This window comes from Notolabrus celidotus, unplaced genomic scaffold, assembly GCF_009762535.1.
Source record: "Notolabrus celidotus isolate fNotCel1 unplaced genomic scaffold, fNotCel1.pri scaffold_282_arrow_ctg1, whole genome shotgun sequence".
NCBI lineage: Eukaryota > Metazoa > Chordata > Actinopteri > Labriformes > Labridae > Notolabrus > Notolabrus celidotus.
The window spans coordinates 1-21,523 of NW_023260122.1; the positions used below are offsets into that span (position 1 = coordinate 1).

The 21,523-nt window shown below is 43.8% G+C and overlaps 1 protein-coding gene across 1 annotated transcript; it reads right to left on the bottom strand.

Annotated features, from left to right (window-relative positions):
* Positions 1 to 3: 3 nt before the first annotated feature.
* On the bottom strand, positions 4 to 20,460 carry LOC117809436 (CUE domain-containing protein 1-like; the record flags this gene model as incomplete). The annotated part of the gene is made up of 10 exons (XM_034678987.1): positions 20,318 to 20,460; positions 12,987 to 13,133; positions 12,516 to 12,846; positions 9,792 to 9,919; positions 9,176 to 9,302; positions 6,517 to 6,778; positions 5,073 to 5,138; positions 4,724 to 4,804; positions 4,088 to 4,181; positions 4 to 19 (listed from the first exon to the last, which is right to left on the bottom strand). Coding segments are annotated over exons 3-10 (1,074 nt in total), but the record flags the coding sequence as incomplete, so codon positions are not given.
* Between the last annotated feature and the right edge of the window lie 1,063 nt (positions 20,461 to 21,523).

Here is a 21,523-nt window from a genome sequence, read left to right on the forward strand (position 1 = left end):
GGAGTTGGCGGTGCCCAGTCTGGGAAGAGGCTCAGTTAAGAAACTAAAGTCAGTCTGATAAAGGGTCCTGAGAGAGGACGGAGAGACCAGGAGGCAGCGGCAGAGATATTCACAATCAGACTGAAAGTTAGAGTAGAGATAACGTCAATCACAGGAAACATAACGTGAAAAACGACCAATCACAGGAAACATAACGAGACAGACGACCAATCACAGGAAACATAACGAGAAAAACGACCAATCACAGGAAACATAACGAGAAACACGACCAATCACAGGAAACATAACGAGACAGACGACCAATCACAGGAAACATAACGAGAAACACGACCAATCACAGGAAACATAATGAGTAAACGACCAATCACAGGAAACATAACAACAAACACGACCAATCACAGGAAACATAACGAGAAAAACAACCAATCACAGGAAAACTAACGAGAAACACGACCAATCACAGGAAACATAATGAGTAAACGACCAATCACAGGAAACATAACGAGAAACACGACCAATCACAGGAAACCTAACGAGAGAAACGACCAATCACAGGAAACATAACGAGTCAGTCGACCAATCACAGGAAACATAACGAGAAAAACAACCAATCACAGGAAAACTAACGAGAAACACGACCAATCACAGGAAACATAATGAGTAAACGACCAATCACAGGAAACATAACGAGAAACACGACCAATCACAGGAAACATAACGAGAAAAACAACCAATCACAGGAAAACTAACGAGAAACACGACCAATCACAGGAAACATAATGAGTAAACGACCAATCACAGGAAACATAACGAGAAACACGACCAATCACAGGAAACATAATGAGTAAACGACCAATCACAGGAAACATAACGAGAAACACGACCAATCACAGGAAACATAACGAGAAAAACAACCAATCACAGGAAAACTAACGAGAAACACGACCAATCACAGGAAACATAATGAGTAAACGACCAATCACAGGAAACATAACGAGAAACACGACCAATCACAGGAAACATAACAAGAAAAACGACCAATCACAAGAAACATAACGAGACAGTCGACCAATCACAGGAAACCTAACGAGAGAAACGACCAATCACAGGAACATAACGACGAGTCAGTTCGACCAATCACAAGAAACATAACGAGAAAAAACGACCAATCACAGGAAAACTAACGAGAAACACGACCATCACAGGAACATAACGAGAAAAACAACCAATCACAGGAAAACTAACGGAAACACGACCAATCACAGGAAACATAATGATTAAACGACCAATCACAGGAACATAACGAGAAAAACGACCAATCACAAGAAACATAACGAGAAACACGACAATCACAGGAACATAACGAGACAAACGACCAATCACAGGAAACATAACGAGACAAACGACCAATCACAGGAAACATAACGAGAAAAACAACCAATCACAGGAAACATAACGAGACAAACGACCAATCACAGGAAACATAACGAGACAAACGACCAATCACAGGAAACATAACGAGAAAAACGACCAATCACAGGAAACATAACGAGAAAAACGACCAATCACAGGAAACATAACGAGAAAAACAACCAATCACAGGAAAACTAACGAGAAACACGACCAATCACAGGAAACATAACGAGACAAACGACCAATCACAGGAAACATAACGAGAAAAACGACCAATCACAGGAAACATAACGAGACAAACGACCAATCACAGGAAACATAACGAGAAACACGACCAATCACAGGAAACATAACGAGAAACACGACCAATCACAGGAAACCTAACGAGAGAAACGACCAATCACAGGAAACATAACGAGTCAGTCGACCAATCACAGGAAACATAACGAGAAAAACAACCAATTCACAGGAAAACTAACGAGAAACACGACCAATCACAGGAAACATAATGAGTAAACGACCAATCACAGGAAACATAACGAGAAACACGACCAATCACAGGAAACATAACGAGAAAAACAACCAATCACAGGAAAACTAACGAGAAACACGACCAATCACAGGAAACATAATGAGTAAACGACCAATCACAGGAAACATAACGAGAAACACGACCAATCACAGGAAACATAATGAGTAAACGACCAATCACAGGAAACATAACAAGAAACACGACCAATCACAGGAAACATAACGAGAAACACGACCAATCACAGGAAACATAACAAGAAAAACGACCAATCACAAGAAACATAACGAGACAGTCGACCAATCACAGGAAACCTAACGAGAGAAACGACCAATCACAGGAAACATAACGAGTCAGTCGACCAATCACAAGAAACATAACGAGAAAAACGACCAATCACAGGAAAACTAACGAGAAACACGACCAATCACAGGAAACATAACGAGAAAAACAACCAATCACAGGAAAACTAACGAGACACACGACCAATCACAGGAAACATAATGAGTAAACGACCAATCACAGGAAACATAACGAGAAAAACGACCAATCACAAGAAACATAACGAGAAACACGACCAATCACAGGAAACATAACGAGACAAACGACCAATCACAGGAAACATAACGAGACAAACGACCAATCACAGGAAACATAACGAGAAAAACAACCAATCACAGGAAACATAACGAGACAAACGACCAATCACAGGAAACATAACGAGACAAACGACCAATCACAGGAAACATAACGAGAAAAACGACCAATCACAGGAAACATAACGAGAAAAACGACCAATCACAGGAAACATAACGAGACAAACGACCAATCACAGGAAACATAACGAGAAAAACGACCAATCACAGGAAACATAACGAGACAAACGACCAATCACAGGAAACATAACGAGAAACACGACCAATCACAGGAAACATAACGAGACAAACGACCAATCACAGGAAACATAACGAGACAAACGACCAATCACAGGAAACATAACGAGACAAACGACCAATCACAGGAAACATAACGAGACAAACGACCAATCACAGGAAACATAACGAGAAAAACGACCAATCACAGGAAACATAACGAGAAAAACGACCAATCACAGGAAACATAACGAGAAAAACAACCAATCACAGGAAAACTAACGAGAAACACGACCAATCACAGGAAACATAATGAGTAAACGACCAATCACAGGAAACATAACAAGAAACACAACCAATCACAGGAAACATAACGAGAAAAACAACCAATCACAGGAAAACTAACGAGAAACACGACCAATCACAGGAAACATAATGAGTAAACGACCAATCACAGGAAACATAACAAGAAAAACGACCAATCACAAGAAACATAATGAGTAAACGACCAATCACAAGAAACATAACGAGAAAAACAACCAATCACAGGAAACATAACGAGACAAACGACCAATCACAGGAAACATAACGAGAAACACGACCAATCACAGGAAACATAACAAGAAAAACGACCAATCACAAGAAACATAACGAGACAGTCGACCAATCACAGGAAACCTAACGAGAGAAACGACCAATCACAGGAAACATAACGAGTCAGTCGACCAATCACAGGAAACATAACGAGAAAAACGACCAATCACAGGAAACATAACGAGAAAAACGACCAATCACAGGAAACAAAACGAGAAACACGACCAATCACAGGAAACATAACGAGAAACACGACCAATCACAGGAAACATAACGAGAAACACGACCAATCACAGGAATCATAACGAGAAACACGACCAATCACAGGAATCATAACGAGAAACACGACCAATCACAGGAAACATAACGAGACAAACGACCAATCACAGGAAACATAACGAGAAAAACGACCAATCACAGGAAACATAACGAGAAAAACGACCAATCACAGGAAACATAACGAGAAAAACGACCAATCACAGGAAACATAACGAGAAACACAATCAATCACAGCTACGGGTGATTTAAAGCCAGCAGCGTAAGTTTGACTCTGTCATGCAGAGAGGGTAACTGCAGACTGCACAGTCAGACTCAGGATCCTTCCTGCTGTGAGGGGGCGACACTAACCACTGCTCCACTTTACAAACACACAGGAGATTCAATGTGAAGGGAAGGATACGAATGGTGCTTCAGGAGCGTCCTCCGTTTAGACTTTCTCCTCTTCGTCTTCTCTGAGAACGTTCTGGCGATTTCAAACAGCTTCTTTCTTGTAGCTGAGGATCAGAAAACAGAACTATAATAACCACTAACACCACGTTAACATCATCATGTATTAACCTGTGATAGTGATGAAGCTGTTTATAAACCTGAGCTCTGTTTCTACATGTGTTTGTGTCTCAGGTTCTTGAAGGTGTTAATGTTTGGAGCAGCTGCAGAAACAGCTGAATGCATCTTACTGTGGTCTCCGGCTGCCTCAGCTGGTTCTCCTGTTTGACCCGTTTCAGACTCTGGAGCTGTTTAAGGTTCATCTGGATCCGACTCAATATTTGAGTAAATATGAGGCAACAAGGGTCGGATAAATCCAGTTTCCTGGAAGGTTCAACTCCTGTGTTTCTCAGTGTAGCGTGGTTTGTGCAGAGTGTGATGTAATGGCTGTTTGTGGTCAGCTGAGGACGTTTTAACTGTGTGTACTTGTGTACCTGTGTGTACCTGTGAGTACCTGTGAGTACCTGTGCACTGATCTGAAGTGTGTAAAGAGAGGACAGAGTCAGAGAGTCTCTGCTGACCCGGCTCTCGGTGAAACCTGCAGACTCACATTTTCCCATGTGTTTGAGTTTGTCCCTGAACATGGCGTCATCTGAGACGGCGTCCATTGAAGCCGCAGAGCACTGCTCTCCTGCACACAGACACAGCAGCACTAACACAATGCCCACTTACAGTATGTACATGAACACACACACACAGCACCTGAGCAGGTATTCTAGAGACAGTGAGCGCACACACACACACACACACACACACACACACACACACACACACACACACACACACAGACACACACACACACACACACACACACACACACACACACACACACACACACACACACACACACACACACACACACAGAGAGCTGAGCAGAGAAGCTGGATGATGATATCTACCTGTGGAACTCTCCATGCTAGATGAATGATTGGACTTTGATTTCTTTGATTCATACTTCAAGCGATCTAAAAACAGAGAGCAGATGTTATGAACACTGATGTGATGGAGTCATGGATCATCGAGGACCAACATCCTCATCACAAACTGGTCACAGAGTTCAGTTACAGACTGTTTAAAGATTAAAGAGGAGTCCCAAGCTGAAGCTCTGAGCTGGGACTCAAACGATGGAAGCACGGAGCCTTGATCGTAAGCTGGGGATGTCAGACTGTGGACAATGGAGACACGTGGAATTTATTTAGTCCAAGTAAAGAAGAGATTTAAACAACTACAGACAAACTACAGACTCCATAAACCTGCAGTCTCTGGTTCACAGCTCCTCCGTTAGCTCCTGAAGTTAAGAGTTTTCTGAGTGAAATGTCACCCTGATGCTCAGAGCACCAAAGAGTGAGCAGAGTGATCTCATGGAAAGTCTCCTGAGCTATCTTTAAGGAATCCATCTCTGCAGAGTCTGACTCTGAGCACTCTCAGTCCGTTTATAGTGCGATATCTAATCTACGCCAACGTTAACGTCTCACCTCACCGCTCTGCTGGCATCAGAGGGAACAACAGAGAGGACGATATCATGACTGTTGTTGTACCAGGCTGTAGGCATGTTTATTTCTGATGTAACATTTTAACATAAGGATCTATGGGGACTGACTCCCTGCAGGAGACACACTCTAGTGGACACTGGAGGAACTGCAGGAGACACACTCTAGTGGACACTGGAGGGACTGCAAGAGACAAACTCTAGTGGACACTGGAAGAACTGCAGGAGACACACTCTAGTAGACACTGGAGGAACTGCAGGAGACACACTCTAGTAGACACTGGAAGAACTGCAGGAGACAAACTCTAGTAGACACTGGAGGAACTGCAGGAGACAAACTCTAGTAGACACTGGAGGAACTGCAGGAGACAAACTCTAGTAGACACTGGAGGAACTGCAGGAGACAAACTCTAGTAGACACTGGAGGAACTGCAGGAGACAAACTCTGGTGGACTCTGGAGGAACTGCAGTCATGTTTCAGCTTGGTGCTTGGTGTCAGTAGCTCTGTGTTGCTGCATGTTTTGTGATAAACAGTTAAGTTTCATTACTTGGACTAAAGTGATTCCAGAGACGAGCACTGGACTCGAGCATCAAGGAAGATCATGAAAATAAAATACCAGAAAATAAAACATCATGAAAAGGAAACCTGAGGAGTTTATCTTTAAAATGTTCTCCAAATGTTTACAACTTTATAAGTTAGTTTGTAAAAACTCCAGAGGAAACCTTTTCTTTGTCAACACCCCAAAAACATGAGCTTTATGTTTGAATGTTTCTCCTAAACCCTCCCCTGCTCCTGGCACAGGTCCTGACTCTCTGAGCAGAGACTCTAACTGGTCCCGCTCGCTCCGTCTTACCTCTCTCTAAGGCAATGAGGAACTCGCGGTTGCGCTGCAGCTCTCTCATGAACTCCTCGTTCTGCAAGAACAAAGCAATCCGCTCGTCCTCCAGATACTGCTTCAGCTTCTTGTCTTGTTCTGTAGCTCCTGAGTTCAGACCTGGACCTCCTGTGGTCCCTGCAGCTCCTGACGCAGAACCAGACCCGGCTGTCCACTGGCCCACTGAAGAGACTGAGGAGGAGGAGGAGGACGAGGGCTGGGAGAGGCTGCTCTGAGAGCTCTGTGGATGCAGAGAGAGGAGAGGTTTTAAAGTCTCAGCTTCACTGTTAACAGGAAGAGACACAGAGGCTTCACTCTTCAGAGGAATGGACCTGAAACAGAGACTGGTGGTCTTCACCTGTACAGTCATGGCCAAAAGTTTTGAGAATGACACAACTATTAATTTTCACAAAGTCTACTGTTTCAGTTTTTATAATGGCAATTTGCATATACTCCAGAATGTTATGAGGAGTGATCAGCTCAACTGCAATTAATTGCAAAGTCCCTCTTTGCCTTGAAAATGAACTTCATCACCAAAAACACATTTCCACTGCATTTCAGCCCTGCCACAAAAGGACCAGCTAACATCATTTCAATGACACACAGGTGTCACACACATTAACACAGGTGTGGGTGTTGATGAGGACAAGGCTGGCGATCAATCTGTCATGATTGAGTGACTGGACACTTTAAAAGGAAGATGGTGCATGACACCATTGTTCCTCATCTGTTAGCCATGGTTACCTGCAAGGAAACACGTGCAGCCATCATTGCATTGCACAAAAAGGGCCTAACAGGGAAGTTTATAGCAGCGAGTAAGATTGCACCTCAGTCAACCGTCTATCGAATTATCAAGAACTTCAAGGAGAGAGGTTCAATTGTTGCCAAACAGGCTCCAAGAAAGTCCAGCAAGCGCCAGGACCGTCTCCTGAAGGTGTTACAGCTGCGGGATCGGGCCACCACCAGTGCAGAGCTTGCTCAGGAATGGCAGCAGGCAGGTGTGAGTGCATCTGCACGCACAGTGAGGCGAAGACTTTTGGAGGAAGGCCTGGTGTCAAGGAGGGCAGCAAAGAAGCCACTTCTCTCCAGTAAAAACATCAGGGACAGACTGATATTCTGCAGAAGGTACAGGGACTGGACTGCTGAGGACTGGGGTAAAGTCATTTTCTCTGATGAATCCCCTTTCCCATTGTTTGGGGCATCTGGAGGAAGGCTTGTTCGGAGAAGACGAGGTGAGCGCTACCATCAGTCCTGTCTCTTGCCAACAGTGAAGCATCCTGAGACCATTCATGTGTGGGGTTGCTTTTCGGTCAAGGGAGTGGGCTCTCTCACAATCTTGCCTAAAAACACAGCCATGAATAAAGAATGGTACCAGAACGTCCTCCGAGAGCAACTTCTCCCAACCATCCAAGGGCAGTTTGGTGATGAAGAATGCCTTTTCCAGCATGATGGAGCATAACAAAATGGCTCGGGGGACAAAACATTAAGATTTTGGGCCCTTGGCCAGGAAACTCCCCAGATCTTTTTTTTTTAAGAGTAGACTTAAAACTTTCCTTTTTGATAAAGCTTATAGTTAGAGCTGGATCAGGCTTGGACCAGCTTTTGTCATGCTGCTATAGGCCTAGACTGCCGGGGGAACTGGCACACTGACACACTGGGATCCTAGCTCACCTTCTTCCCCCCAACCCCTTCATCACTTACTTTAACTCTCCCTGTCCCATTAAAGTTACTAACCATAGACCTTTCTGGAGTCCCAGAGCTCCCTTGTCTCGTAGATTCCTCTGAGCTGCCGTAGACGTCCTCCTGCTGTGGAGGATCTGGACTCCAGCTGATACGGACGTGCTGGACTCCAGTGGCAACAGCTTCTACGACTCGTCTCATCACTATCACCTCTCTCTCTTACTCCCCTCTATCTGTCTTTCCAGACCCAACTCAGTCGAGGCATGATGGCTGTCTAACATGAGTCTGGTTCTGCCTGAGGTTTCTGCCTGTTAAAAGGAAGTTTTTCCTCACCACTGTAACTAGCTAAATACTGCGATGTGCAATGCTCATGGTGGATTAAGGTGGGGTCAGACTGAGTCTTATCCTGTCTTGGTGTTGGGTCTCTGTTCATAATTTGACATAGAGTGGTCTAGACCTGCTCTGTTTGTAAAAGCGTCTTGAGATAACGTTTGTTGTGATTTGGCGCTATACAAATAAAGATTGATTGATTGATTGATTGATCTTAATCTCATTGAGAACTTGTGGTCAATCCTCAAGAGGCGGGTGGACAATCAAAAACCCACAAATTCTGACAAACTCCAAGCATTGATTCTGCAAGAATGGACTGCCATCAGTCAGGATTTGGTCCAGAAGTTGATTGACAGCATGCCAGGGAGAATTGCAGAGGTCTTGAAAAAGAAGGGTCAGCACTGCAAATATTGACTTATTGCATGAATTCTGTGTAATTCTCAATAAAAGCTTTTGATACTTATGAAATGCTTCTAATTGTATTTCATTATACCATAGAAACATCTGACAAAAACACCTAAAAACCCTGAAGCAGCAGACTAATATTTGTGTCATTCTCAAAACTTTTGGCCATGACTGTACTATTAAACAAACCGGGTCAGGTGTGAGTGTGTGAACAGGGTCTCACCTTAATACTGTCCAGCTGCTGCGGCAGGATCCGCAGGAAGTCGTCCGGGAGGTTCCCGAGCAAAGGAGGGTTCCAGTTACGGTAACTTCTGACCTGCTGGTGACCTGGAGGTGGTTCTGCTTCAAACCTGAGAGAGACCAGGAGTCATGAGAGTCTTTACTCATTCAATCAGCTGCTTTATTTATTCATATCAAACTAAATGACGGACCAGCTGACAGCCAGAGAGAGAAGCATTAACTCATTTACTGTTTTCAGAAACAGAAGCAGACTATGCACAGACATCTCCTCTGTCCTCGTCTCTAAATTGATTCTCCTTCTTCAGGTGTTTGGGTCTGACAGGAAAAAAAGTCTGAGCAGAGTTGGGGTGAAAAGTTTTGCTGTTACGTGAGTCCTCCATGGACAGGACCTGCATGACACATTTCATGTCATGTCACCTGAAACAGAAGCTGATCTACTAAATGTTAAACACTGAGGCCAAACACTCTCCATCTATTCATTAAATCTAAGATACTCACAGCTTAATAATTCAAGCCCTAAATGATGCGTTCAAACCTGCTGGAAAATGTGATGGTTGCATAAAGAGGGGCTGTGCTTCCTCCGTTTTCCTCTTCCTTACCTCGGCGGGGGAGTGGGCGGGGCCTCCGGGTACTTCCTGTCATAAATGTGCATGTCGTACGTCGGCGGGGAGTAGACTGGAGGCGGCTCCTCGTCTGAGCTGTCGGGCTCCAGCGTTCGATCCAGAATCTGTAAACAGAGAGGATGAGCTTTGTTTCATCGTAGTTTCAGTCAGATGTCTCTGCTCACTGCTTTTAGACTCTTTCATCTCTTATCTATTTTGGTCCACAGCCTGACAACTCAGCCCTGCTGCTCTGGTGCTCTGCAGCTCCACTCAGGGGTGTGATCCTTCCTGTCATTCAATTCAGATGTTTGGACAACAGTTCATTAACAGTCTGTTCTCTCCCTGCAGAGTCTACGGCTCCATAAACCACAAGAGTAAAGTATGAACCCGACTCTGTGACGGTCCACCGTTCAGGACTCAGAAAACATGAAGGAGTACATGGCTGTCTCTGTCCTCTGATCTCTGCACAGACACAAACCTACACATGCATCTGTATGAGACGCCAGAGACTTAGAGGGAGGATATCAGAGCAGTTTGTGTTGAGGATTTGTAAGAGAGTGAGAGACCAGAAGACAGCGTGCAGGGTAAAATGTGTTGAGTTGTAAACATCTTTAGGTTTCTGTTTCCTCTCCTTGTTTTCATCAGCGGTGCTCGGTCTCTTCACTTTGTCTCTATGTCTCAGCCTCAGATGAAAACATGTCTGCAGATCTGTTTTTCTCCGGCCTTATATTTTTCAAATCGAGGTTTAATCGTTTTGAAGCTCACTGTGTTGAAAACTACAGACTCATTTAAAGTTTGACGATCTTCCTCTACGTTTATTTGTCCCGAGGACCAGACTTTGATCCAAAAATCAAGGTCTGTGAATCTGGTTTGATTTGTTGACTGTTATTCCCTCTCTGATAAATAGTGTTTATAATATGTTGAAACAGTTGATCAGATCTCTTAAATAAATATGTAACTTGTTGAAACCTCTGTGTCCTCAGGTGAAATCTAAAGCTCCTCCTCTGATCAAATATTCAAAGTCTCTCCAGAGGTTGGGACGCTCTGTGACAGAAAGCAGAGATCAGTGTGTTTCGATGTCTCTCAGTCAAACACACATGAAGCTGCTCGCCATCAGAATGAATCACAAAGTCTAAAAATAACTCTCAGCAAACGGCGGCTCCATCAGCCAGCAGGTCGACTTCCTGTTTGATCAAAGTGAGACGACAGAGAGGAGAAACACTGACACAGGATTTATCTAGAAAGCTCCACCACATCATCTTAATCTTCATCATCAACATCATCATCATCATCATCATCATCCTCAGTAGACACTTCTATTGGTCCTTTTCCACTACACAGTTCCAGCCCTACTCAGCTCGACTTGGCTCTACTCGGTTTGGGTTTCTTCTCCACCAGCTCGAGTACCGTCTCACGGTGGGCGGGGTCGTCATAAACACAGCTGCGCAAAACTGCATTCACGTCATTTTGAACACAACACAAACACAACAATCACAAACAATGGAGGACGTGGAGGTAACGGTGTACTTGCTGCTCGGTCTGTGGCTTTTTTGTCGCAGGCCGAGTGAGAGAGGAAAACAAAAGAAGAGCAAAAGAGTACTGATGGCATTTTAAAAATGGCGGGTTTGATTCCTGTGTTGAGCGCATAGGTTGAGCGTCACGCTCATGACTCTTTGGTGACGACATTCTCTGACCAATCAGTGGCCGGCAGTCCATCGACGTCACCTTTTAGTATCGGCTCAGCTCGCTTTGAACCAGAGCAGAGCAGGTACGGAAAACTGGTATCTGACACGAGGTACCGCGCCCGTGGAAACAACACAAACCGAGTAGAGTTGAGTCAGGTCGAGTAGAGTAGGGCTAAGACGGACCGGTGGAAAAGGACCGTATGAGGCCTTTGTATGAAAGCTACAGCCTCAAACACCACGACTTCCTCTGTCAGTCTTAGATCTGTAGATACTTTAGGAGACGTGTTGAAATAAAGGTTTTGTGTTAGATAAATATCTGAATGTTTTCTCAGGACGGAGAGATAATAAAATGTTGTTGTTGTTTGTTTGTTTGTTTGTGTCGACCTGCCCCCCCATCCAGGACTTGTACCAGTCCCGGGCCAGGAAACGGGCAGGTAGCATCACCGCTGACCCCTCACACCCTGGACACAAATTCTTCAAACTCCTCCCCTCCGGCAGGCGCTACAGATCACTGTGCGCCAAAACAACCCGCCATAAGAACAGTTTCTTCCCCCAGGCTGTCACTCTGATGAACACTAAACCATAACAGTGTCATACCTGTCAGATAAACACTCTCTGTAAATATACATGTAGATACACAATGCAACAATTCTCCAAGCAGAATTCCATATTTCTATTTTTTGTATTATTTAACTTCTATTTTTTATAAAAACTACCTCTGCTACTCACCACTGCACTTTATCAGATTATTTAGTCTGTACATATTAGTCAAGCCTATTTGTTGTTATTTTGTATTTATAGCTGATATTATTGTTATTATTATTACTTGTACAAAGAGAGCACAGTTTACCTGAGTCAAATTCCTTGTGTGTTCAAGCATACCTGGCCAATAAAGCTGGTTCTGCTTGTTTGTTTGTTTGTGACGGCTCTGAGATCTTGTAAATAAAAGGGGGAGGTGTACTCCTCCAGCCCATCAGCCCTACAGTCTTTCCCTGCCTGAGGTTTTGGTGACCTTTGACCCCGCCCCCCTTCTTACCTCTGCTGGGATGCTGTCATCCGAGTCGGAGCTGTCATCGGAGCCGTGCCCGTCGATGCTCATCTGCAGCAGCTGGTCGATGGTGGCGTCCACGGCTCCGTTGTTGGAGCGCAGCACGCACTCGATCACCTCGTAGTCCATGGAGGGGAACATGGTCTTGAAGTCCTCCATGGCCTGGTTGAACTCCAGCCGTCGGACCTGCCGGTTGGACCTGCTGTTGTTGAGCTGGCCCTGACCTCCGCCGCCGCCCCCGCTCCTCGAGCCGCCGTTACTGCTGCTGCGCCTGAACAGGCTGGTCATCCTGGCCTTCCGATTGGACGGCTCTTCTTCTCTGTCACCAACACAAGCACTCTCCCGTCACTCTCTCTGGTCTGTGCACCGTGACCTGCTCAGAGTCTCATTCTAAAGCTGACATGGCAGACTGCGGATGGAGCTCAGAACAGACCCCCTCCAAAGACACACGCTACTCACACGCATCCAACATGGCCGACCGTGTTACAGTGAGAGAGAGGACTGAACACGGGAAGGTGACAGAAAGTACAGGTCCAAGGTTCTGTCACCAGGTAGAGGTTAGAGTCCAGCAGGGGGCGCTCATGGCTACGTCACAGTCATCAGCACCTGGAGAGGAAACCAAACAAGGGTTAGGGATCACCTGAGGTAAGAACAAACCAGGAACATCTACGCATTGAAGAACATCACTGAGGACATCTGAGGATCAGAGACAACACACCAGGAACATCTACAGACTGAGGAACACCACTGAGGACGTCTGAGGATCAGAGACAACAAACCAGGAACATCTACAGACTGAGGAACATCACTGAGGACGTCTGAGGATCAGAGACAACAAACCAGGAACATCGACAGACCCTGAGGAACATCACTGAGGACGTCTGAAGATCAGAGACAACAAACCAGGAACATCGACAGACCCTGAGTAACATCACTGAGGATGTCTGAGGATCAGAGACAACAAACCAGGGACATCTACAGACCCTGAGTCACATCACTGAGGACGTCTGAGGATCAGAGACAACAAACCAGAAACATCTACAGACTGAGGAACATCACTGAGGACGTCTGAGGATCAGAGACAACAAACCAGAAACATCTACAGACCCTGAATAACATCACTGAGGACGTCTGAAGATCAGAGACAACAAACCAGGAACATCTACATACTGAGGAACATCACTGAGGACATCTGAGGATCAGAGACAACAAACCAGAAACATCTACAGACTGAGTAACATCACTGAGGACATCTGAGGATCAGAGACAACAAACCAGAAACATCTACAGACCCTGAATCACATCACTGAGGACGTCTGAAGATCAGAGACAACAAACCAGGAACATCGACAGACCCTGAGTAACATCACTGAGGACGTCTGAGGATCAGAGACAACAAACCAGGAACATCTACAGACCCTGAGTAACATCACTGAGGACGTCTGAAGATCAGAGACAACAAACCAGGAACATCTACAGACCCTGAGTAACATCACTGAGGACATCTGAAGATCAGAGACAACAAACCAGGAACATCTACAGACTGAGGAACATCACTGAGGACATCTGAGGATCAGAGACATCAAACCAGAAACATCTACAGACCCTGAGGAACATCACTGAGGATGTCTGAAGATCAGAGACAGCAAACCAGGAACATCTACTGACTGAGAAACATCACTGAGGACGTCTGAGGATCAGAGACAACAAACCAGGAACATCTACAGACTGAGGAACATCACTGAGGACGTCTGAGGATCAGAGACATCAAACCAGAAACATCTACAGACCCTGAGGAACATCACTGAGGATGTCTGAACATCAGAGACAACAAACCAGGAACATCTACAGACTGAGAAACATCACTGAGGACGTCTGAGGATCAGAGACAACAAACCAGGAACATCTACAGACTGAGGAACATCACTGAGGACGTCTGAGGATCAGAGACAACAAACAATGAACATCTACAGACTGAGGAACATCACTGAGGACGTCTGAGGATCAGAGACAACAAACCAGGAACATCTACAGACCCTGAGGAACATCACTGAGGATGTCTGAGGATCAGAGACAACATACCAGGAACATCTACAGACTGAGGAACATCACTGAGGACATCTGAGGATCAGAGACAACAAACCAGGAACATCGACAGACCCTGAGGAACATCACTGAGGATGTCTGAGGATCAGAGACAACATACCAGGAACATCTACAGACTGAGGAACATCACTGAGGACGTCTGAAGATCAGAGACAACAAACCAGGAACATCTACAGACTGAGGAACATCACTGAGGATGTCTGAAGATCAGAGACAACATACCAGGAACATCTACAGACTGAGTCACATCACTGAAGACGTCTGAGGATCAGAGACAACAAACCAGGAATATCTACAGACTGAGGAACATCACTTTGGACAGACGTCTGCTAAAAATGAAATACAGTACGAAGGAACAGCCTCATGAGTCCTACACTGAAGACCTCTCAGGTGAAGCCGCACCAGGACAGTAAAGAGCTCTCACACCCTGGTGGACTCAGCTTCTTGGATGGATTTACATCTTTGACACTGATGAAGGCAAAGGATGAACTTTAATGTGTGAAGCGGTTTGCTGAACCAGAGGAGCTGAAAGACATCCCTTTAGGATCAAGATCAGTTTCAAAACACAACTTTCTGACATCTTATCGACCCAACATGAAGAGATTTATCCTGAAACAAATATCAGACTGATGAATCAACAAATACATGTCGGTTGTTGTTGTTGTTTGTTGTTGTTGGTTTGATGCTGTTTAACAGACTCTCTCAGGTTCAGGGTCAGAGCGTCTCTGGAGCAGCATGTTGGAAACAGACGAACGTCTCGGTGCATACGGAGGACTGGAGACATGCAGAGGACGCTCGTAGCTGCTCTTAATGAATTCCTGCCGCTCTCTTCCTTCCTGATTCACTGGAGGGGGGGAGGAGGAGGAGGAGGAGGAGGAGGAGGAGGAGAAGGAAGAGGAGGAGGGGGGCTGATTGTACTTGGCGGCTGCCCAGTGCCACATGGCGGTGCCAGGCCCCGTCCACAGCCTATAAACAGATCCTCTCTCTCATCAAGAGTCTGCCTCTGATGTAAACAAGATGTCTGCACTGATAGTCTCAGCCCTGTGCCACACTGAGGCCAGGAGGCTGTGTGTGTGTGTGTGTGTGTGTGTGTGTGTGTGTGTGTGTGTGTGTGCGTGTCCACTGAAAGAGGAAGACACTAACAGTCTCTCACAATAATAAACACACACCAGAACTCATCATCTGATCCCGTCTTTCTAACCGCCTTACACGTATTTGACTCTGTTTCCTGTTCATTCAAGGACACACAGAGTTCCTCAGCTACAGTAGTAAACACAGAAGTAGATGTCGGTCTTATATGGATCAAATACAAAAGGTTAAATGAGGTTAAATCTCTTCTGTCGGGCCGCTCAGGTATCGTCTGTGGGGGAATCACTGAGGGACGGTGCATCCTCACCTGTAACATCTTTACCTCTGTACACCTCAGCTCCAGACCACAGACTGTACCAAACATGGATTCAGTCAACTTTCAATCCATAATGACACATTTAAATATTAATCTTCTTTTTCAACTGCAACTAATGCCCCCAAATAAAACCCTGTTAGCACCTGTTTCATCTCATAACTAAGTGATTCTTTTATTTATTAAGTCTCATTTTGATTCCAACTAAACGGGTTTGACTTTTAGTGATTGGTTAAAAAGTGGTTATTAAACATCCTGTGGTAATGCTTCCTCACACCGATCCCCTCATTATTTATTTGAGATCTTTAACCAGGTCTTTAGAAACACAGAGATCTTATCATGCTTCACTTATTGAAGTGATTAAGGTGGAATTAGCCACACTAAGGAGCTGTGAGGAGGTATTTTAAATCTAAAGCCTTTAAATCATGAAACCTTCATTATTAGTTTCTTTTTTAACATCCTCAAACTTTTGAAACTAACTCTTTAGATTAAAACAGTGAAGATAAAAAGCTCTCAGCCTGGATCTGCCTCTGGACATCAGAGAACACGAGTCAAAGTGAAAGCGTGCCGAGGCTGTGCTCTTACAAAGATATCCTCATATTAATCCTGCACCTCACAACCAGACTATATTTAGACCACAATCCAGGCCTCCGAGTCCTCAGAGAGACCTGCATCAGAGTACGGGGAAGATCACCTTCTGAAGGTAGCAAACAAAGACCTGATGTGTCTGATGTTAAAGATGTGGACACGGAGAATAAAGACGATGTGATCCACAGCGTGCTGCAGAATCATCTCTTTTTTTACTCTTTAATTTAATTTATCACCTCATCACTGATTTAACGCTTTCCTCCTGGAGCTGAAATAAAGATGGTCCTGTGAAATGTGGCCTCACCTGTTGCCTGATATGTGCTAGTTATACTCAGGACGACGCCGTGAGAGAGAAAGATCTGTGTGTTGTTTTTCGTGTTGATCAGCTGATTCTAAATCTAACATTTAAAGCTGCAGGTCTCTGAAATCCGTGGACTCGGTTTTTATCTCCCTGTGTTTTTGATCTTTGTCGGTCTGGACTCCTGACACAGAAATACACACCGTCACACTCACAGATGGGAGCAGCTGGATTTAGACAGGCAGACGGACGCAGAATGATCCTGCAGCTGCACACCACGTAAATTAAAAGAAGGATCACAACCTGCTGCAGGAGAGCCAGATGTTGGGCTCTGTGCACAATGACGGCTCAAACCGGAGGCTTAATGAACGGGACCCTGAATGCATCACGGCTCACACTGCTGCAGCTAGAGTTCAGGAATGCCTCAGTTCAGTTTAATGCAGGGTGTCCTCTCATGTCAGTAACAACATGAAACATCATCTTCATTAAGATCAGGTGTTAAAATGTCAAATAAACACCAGACACAACAAACTGCATCAGCATCACACTGAACACTAAACCGGACTAAAGTTATCTTCATCTGAAGCAGGACTGAGCTGCATCCCTCAGTCTGCCATGACGGTGACTTCTTGTGTCATTAAATGTAGTTTTCCGTACGGACTCTGACTTCTGGAGTCCAGCTGCACCGTGGGACTTTACCTTTACTCATTCTATTCATAAAACAGTGAGTAAAGGTGAGATCTAAAGTGGCCAACAGTAAGCAACGTGTCAGTCATTCAGATCACGTTCCGTCTGATATCAATTAATCTGACTGGCAACAGCAGCAAGGTTAATAAAAACCTTATCAGCTAAGATAAGCTGTGAGCTAACTCATTACACCTGCAAGTACACGCTCTGAAGTCACCTTTCTGTTGATCAATCATCAATCCTCATTAACCTTGGTAATTCAATAGTTGAATGCATTTTTATTGCATGTTTTAAACTCCATTCTTTTGCATTTAAAGACAGTCTTTACGTTCATATTAACAAGGTGAATCATTTCTTAGCAGGGAGTTGATTTTAGAATCAAATTAATGAAATGTTCTTTAAGATCCGGACTTTTAGATGTATTGTTTAAGTAAAGGCTGCACCAGTGTGGTCTGACACCACGACTCAGAGAGGTTCTTTAAAGTGAGATGTGACCTTTAAAGCACAGTGGTGTTATTTTACATCTCAACACTGCCATAGACAGACTCCAGACAGACCACCAGAGTGCCCTCTTCCTGATCTCCGGGGACCATTTATTTTCTAAATAGCTTATTTTGTCTTCTGAACATATTTTTTATTATCATTTTTTTCATTGTATTTGTATTTCTATCTTATTAATTACTTCTACTATGAATATTATTTGATATTCTTACTTATTGTGTATAAGAGCAACTGTAATGACTGAATTTTCCCATGGGATAAATGAAGTATTTCTGATTCTGATTCAGCAGGAAGCAGGAAGACTCTGCAGCATCTAGAGCAGGGGCGTCAAACTAATTTCAGTTCAGGGGCCACATACAGCACAAGTTGATCTGAAGTGGGCCGGACCAGTAAAATTAAACATAATAACCTATAAATAATGACAGCTCTAAATTTTTCCCTTTGTGGTAGTGCAAAAAAATACAAGTACATGAAAATGTTCACACTTAATGAACTATCTTTCTACAAAAACAGTTGTTGTATTTTTTGCAATGATGAGTCTCATAGTGGGCAGAATATTTTTTTCTTTAAGCTCTGAAACCTGCTGCTAACACACCAAACACACAGGTTACCCATTCACCTGACACAGAGTGTAATGTTTACAGCAAAAGAACAGATAGATTATAATAATGAAGCTTAAGTTTACTATTTTGGACCCCTCAGCTCCAACAGTAACAGTTTGTATGCAGAGGTGTAGTGCTAGTGTTATTAGTTAGTTGATCATCTTATAGTGCTCGAACAAGTCTTTATGAATCTCAACCGGATTATGCAAACAGCAAGTCATCTATTTCCTTACTTTGAGAAAAAAAGTCCAGGAAAAAAAAGCGCCATTCAGGTGTGCTCCGTCAGCACTTTGATTTTATGCGACCTCCAGAGGACAAATTTGAAATAGTAGTTACTTTTATTTCAAAATTGCATTGTCTTCTCTGTAAATTTTCACTTTGCAAAGTCGTTCTGCGGGCCGGATTGGAACCTCTGGCGGGCCGGTTTTGACCCGCGGGCCGCATGTTTGACACCCCTGATCTAGAGTATAGAGTGCCAAAAGGGACAAAATAGCGTGCAGTCAAAATAAATAACACGCATTACTGTTGTTGACGGACTACAGAAAAGTATACATTTGAAGAAAAGTATACGTTTCTAAACCTCTATTTCACCACCTAATCAATACATATTATAGATATAAAACAAGAGACCAGTATACTATTTCTAAAGAGTGTGATCACTTTAAATCAAAGCTTTTTACAACCATTGACCTGACTCGTCTCTGTTAACACTTAAAGGTCTGACTTATGCCTAAAAAAACAAGGGTCTACTTCAGAAACACAACAGATAACAACAACATGTATCCTATCAGTGACTGTAGCAGAATATTACTAATAAATGTATTTTAGAGGGACGGACTCTGAGCAGGAGTTTGTTTATTTATAAACAACATTTAAAGGAGCAGTAAATGAAATGTTCTCATCTAAATATAGATAAAGTTACAGAAACAAACCTCTAGTTGTTTTTAATGTAAGTCCCGCCTCTCACTCCTAAAACAGCGAATCATAGTTCAGGATTCTGGGGTGGCCAATCAGATGTAAGGGCCCCTGCTGTCCCCCTCAGCTCCGCCCCTGCTTAAGCATGCGCAGTAACAGGCTAACGGTTCCCCTCAGCAGCTGCTAGCTTAGCTCTGATCTGTCAAACGCTGCTGTAAACAAATTAAATGTCACTATAACTGCTCACTGAACACCATTACACGAACTGTTCCTTTAAAACAAAGTAACTGTGACTTGATTTATTATACTATTACAAGACAGAGTGGAGTAACCTTCAGTTTAACAAGTGACACATCAGTTAGCATCGAAGCTAACTAATCAGATTCACAGGCCTCCGTCAGACTCTGCTTCAAACTCGATTCTTCCTCCATCCTTCCTCGATCCTTCCTCCATCCTTCCTCGATCCTTCCTCGATCCTTCCTCACTCCAGCTCAGAGTTCAGTCCTTCATCTCATTAACCCATTAAATATATGAAGGAGTGATGTGTCCTGAGTGACAGAGACTCAGAGACAGACTCTGTCCTCAGCTCCGTGTTTACAAACAGCAGAGGGAATACATCTGATAAATGTTCCTCCAGCTGCATATTCACGTCTTTAAATCAAACATCAGATAAATATGAGGCTTTACTCACGGACAGAGAGGAGCAGGACCCTTCCACACACAGCAGCAGAGAGGAGGCTGTATCATTGTAATGTGGAACAGAAGGAGACTGTCCGAGCCTGCTCAGCAGCAGACTGTCTGCCGGAAAACACAGCTGCTAACTGGAAACTGGAACACACGGAGAGACCCAACCTTCAAAATAAAAGTCCTCTGCTCTACATCTTTATTCACCAAGCATCAAAATATATTTATCCCTCACTATATTCAGACACTGTTACAAACAGAGAGAGACAGGAGGAGTTCAGATGAAGGGATGTCTTTAAACATGCTGAATACTTTAATCCAGATCAACAGCAGCACACCAGAGTTATGGAGGCCAAGTATTCCTACAAGGTGAGCATTCAAAGTAAGAGTCACAGACTGTAAATATAGACAGATGGAAGGATGAAGTAATATTCATCCATCAATAATCATAAAGGCTAGCTGTCTCAGGCTGTGGAGGCAGTTTTCTACAGATATGATGAAGTATATCTTATCCTCCACAACACTCAAACAACATGGCTGTTTATCACTCTGTGTTAGGACTGACTGAGGACCGGTGACTCTTATGAGACCTCGTTGAAGATGGGTTGTCCTCTCTCCATGACAGACATGATATTCACTGTTACACCTCACTGACCTTATTCATCTAAGAGATGTTTTTTATTGGACACCTCAAATGAGCCACAGTTACATGATCCCTGAGTTAGGTCAGACATGAGAGAGACTAATGTTTGTCTCAGCAGGATTCTCAGAAAATGTACACTTTTTGTACATTTTAGGAATTTGATGTCAAAATCCCCAGAAGACATTGATCTGTAACTATTGTATGTTAGTGTACATTTATTTATTTAATTCTTCCCCTTTTACTCATCATCGAACCTCCTCAACTTTATAAGTATATTTATATTTGACATCTTATATTCTTTTACCTTTCAGTAGTTCAGACTTTAAAACCTGCTCTGAATCTACTCATGTTCACGTTTCAGTTTGGTGCACCCAGGTTCAAATTTAAATACAGAGGAATTTAAGTAGCTCATAACGACGCTGCGGATGTTAGTTTAGGGATCACTATTTGAAAGTTTATTTCAAATCGTTGCTCCTGAAACATCCTGCCAGAAATATATATTTGGGGTTTTGTTCAACTTGATGTGGAAGATATTGAGGATCATTTTTTGACGAAATGGCTTGTAAAAAT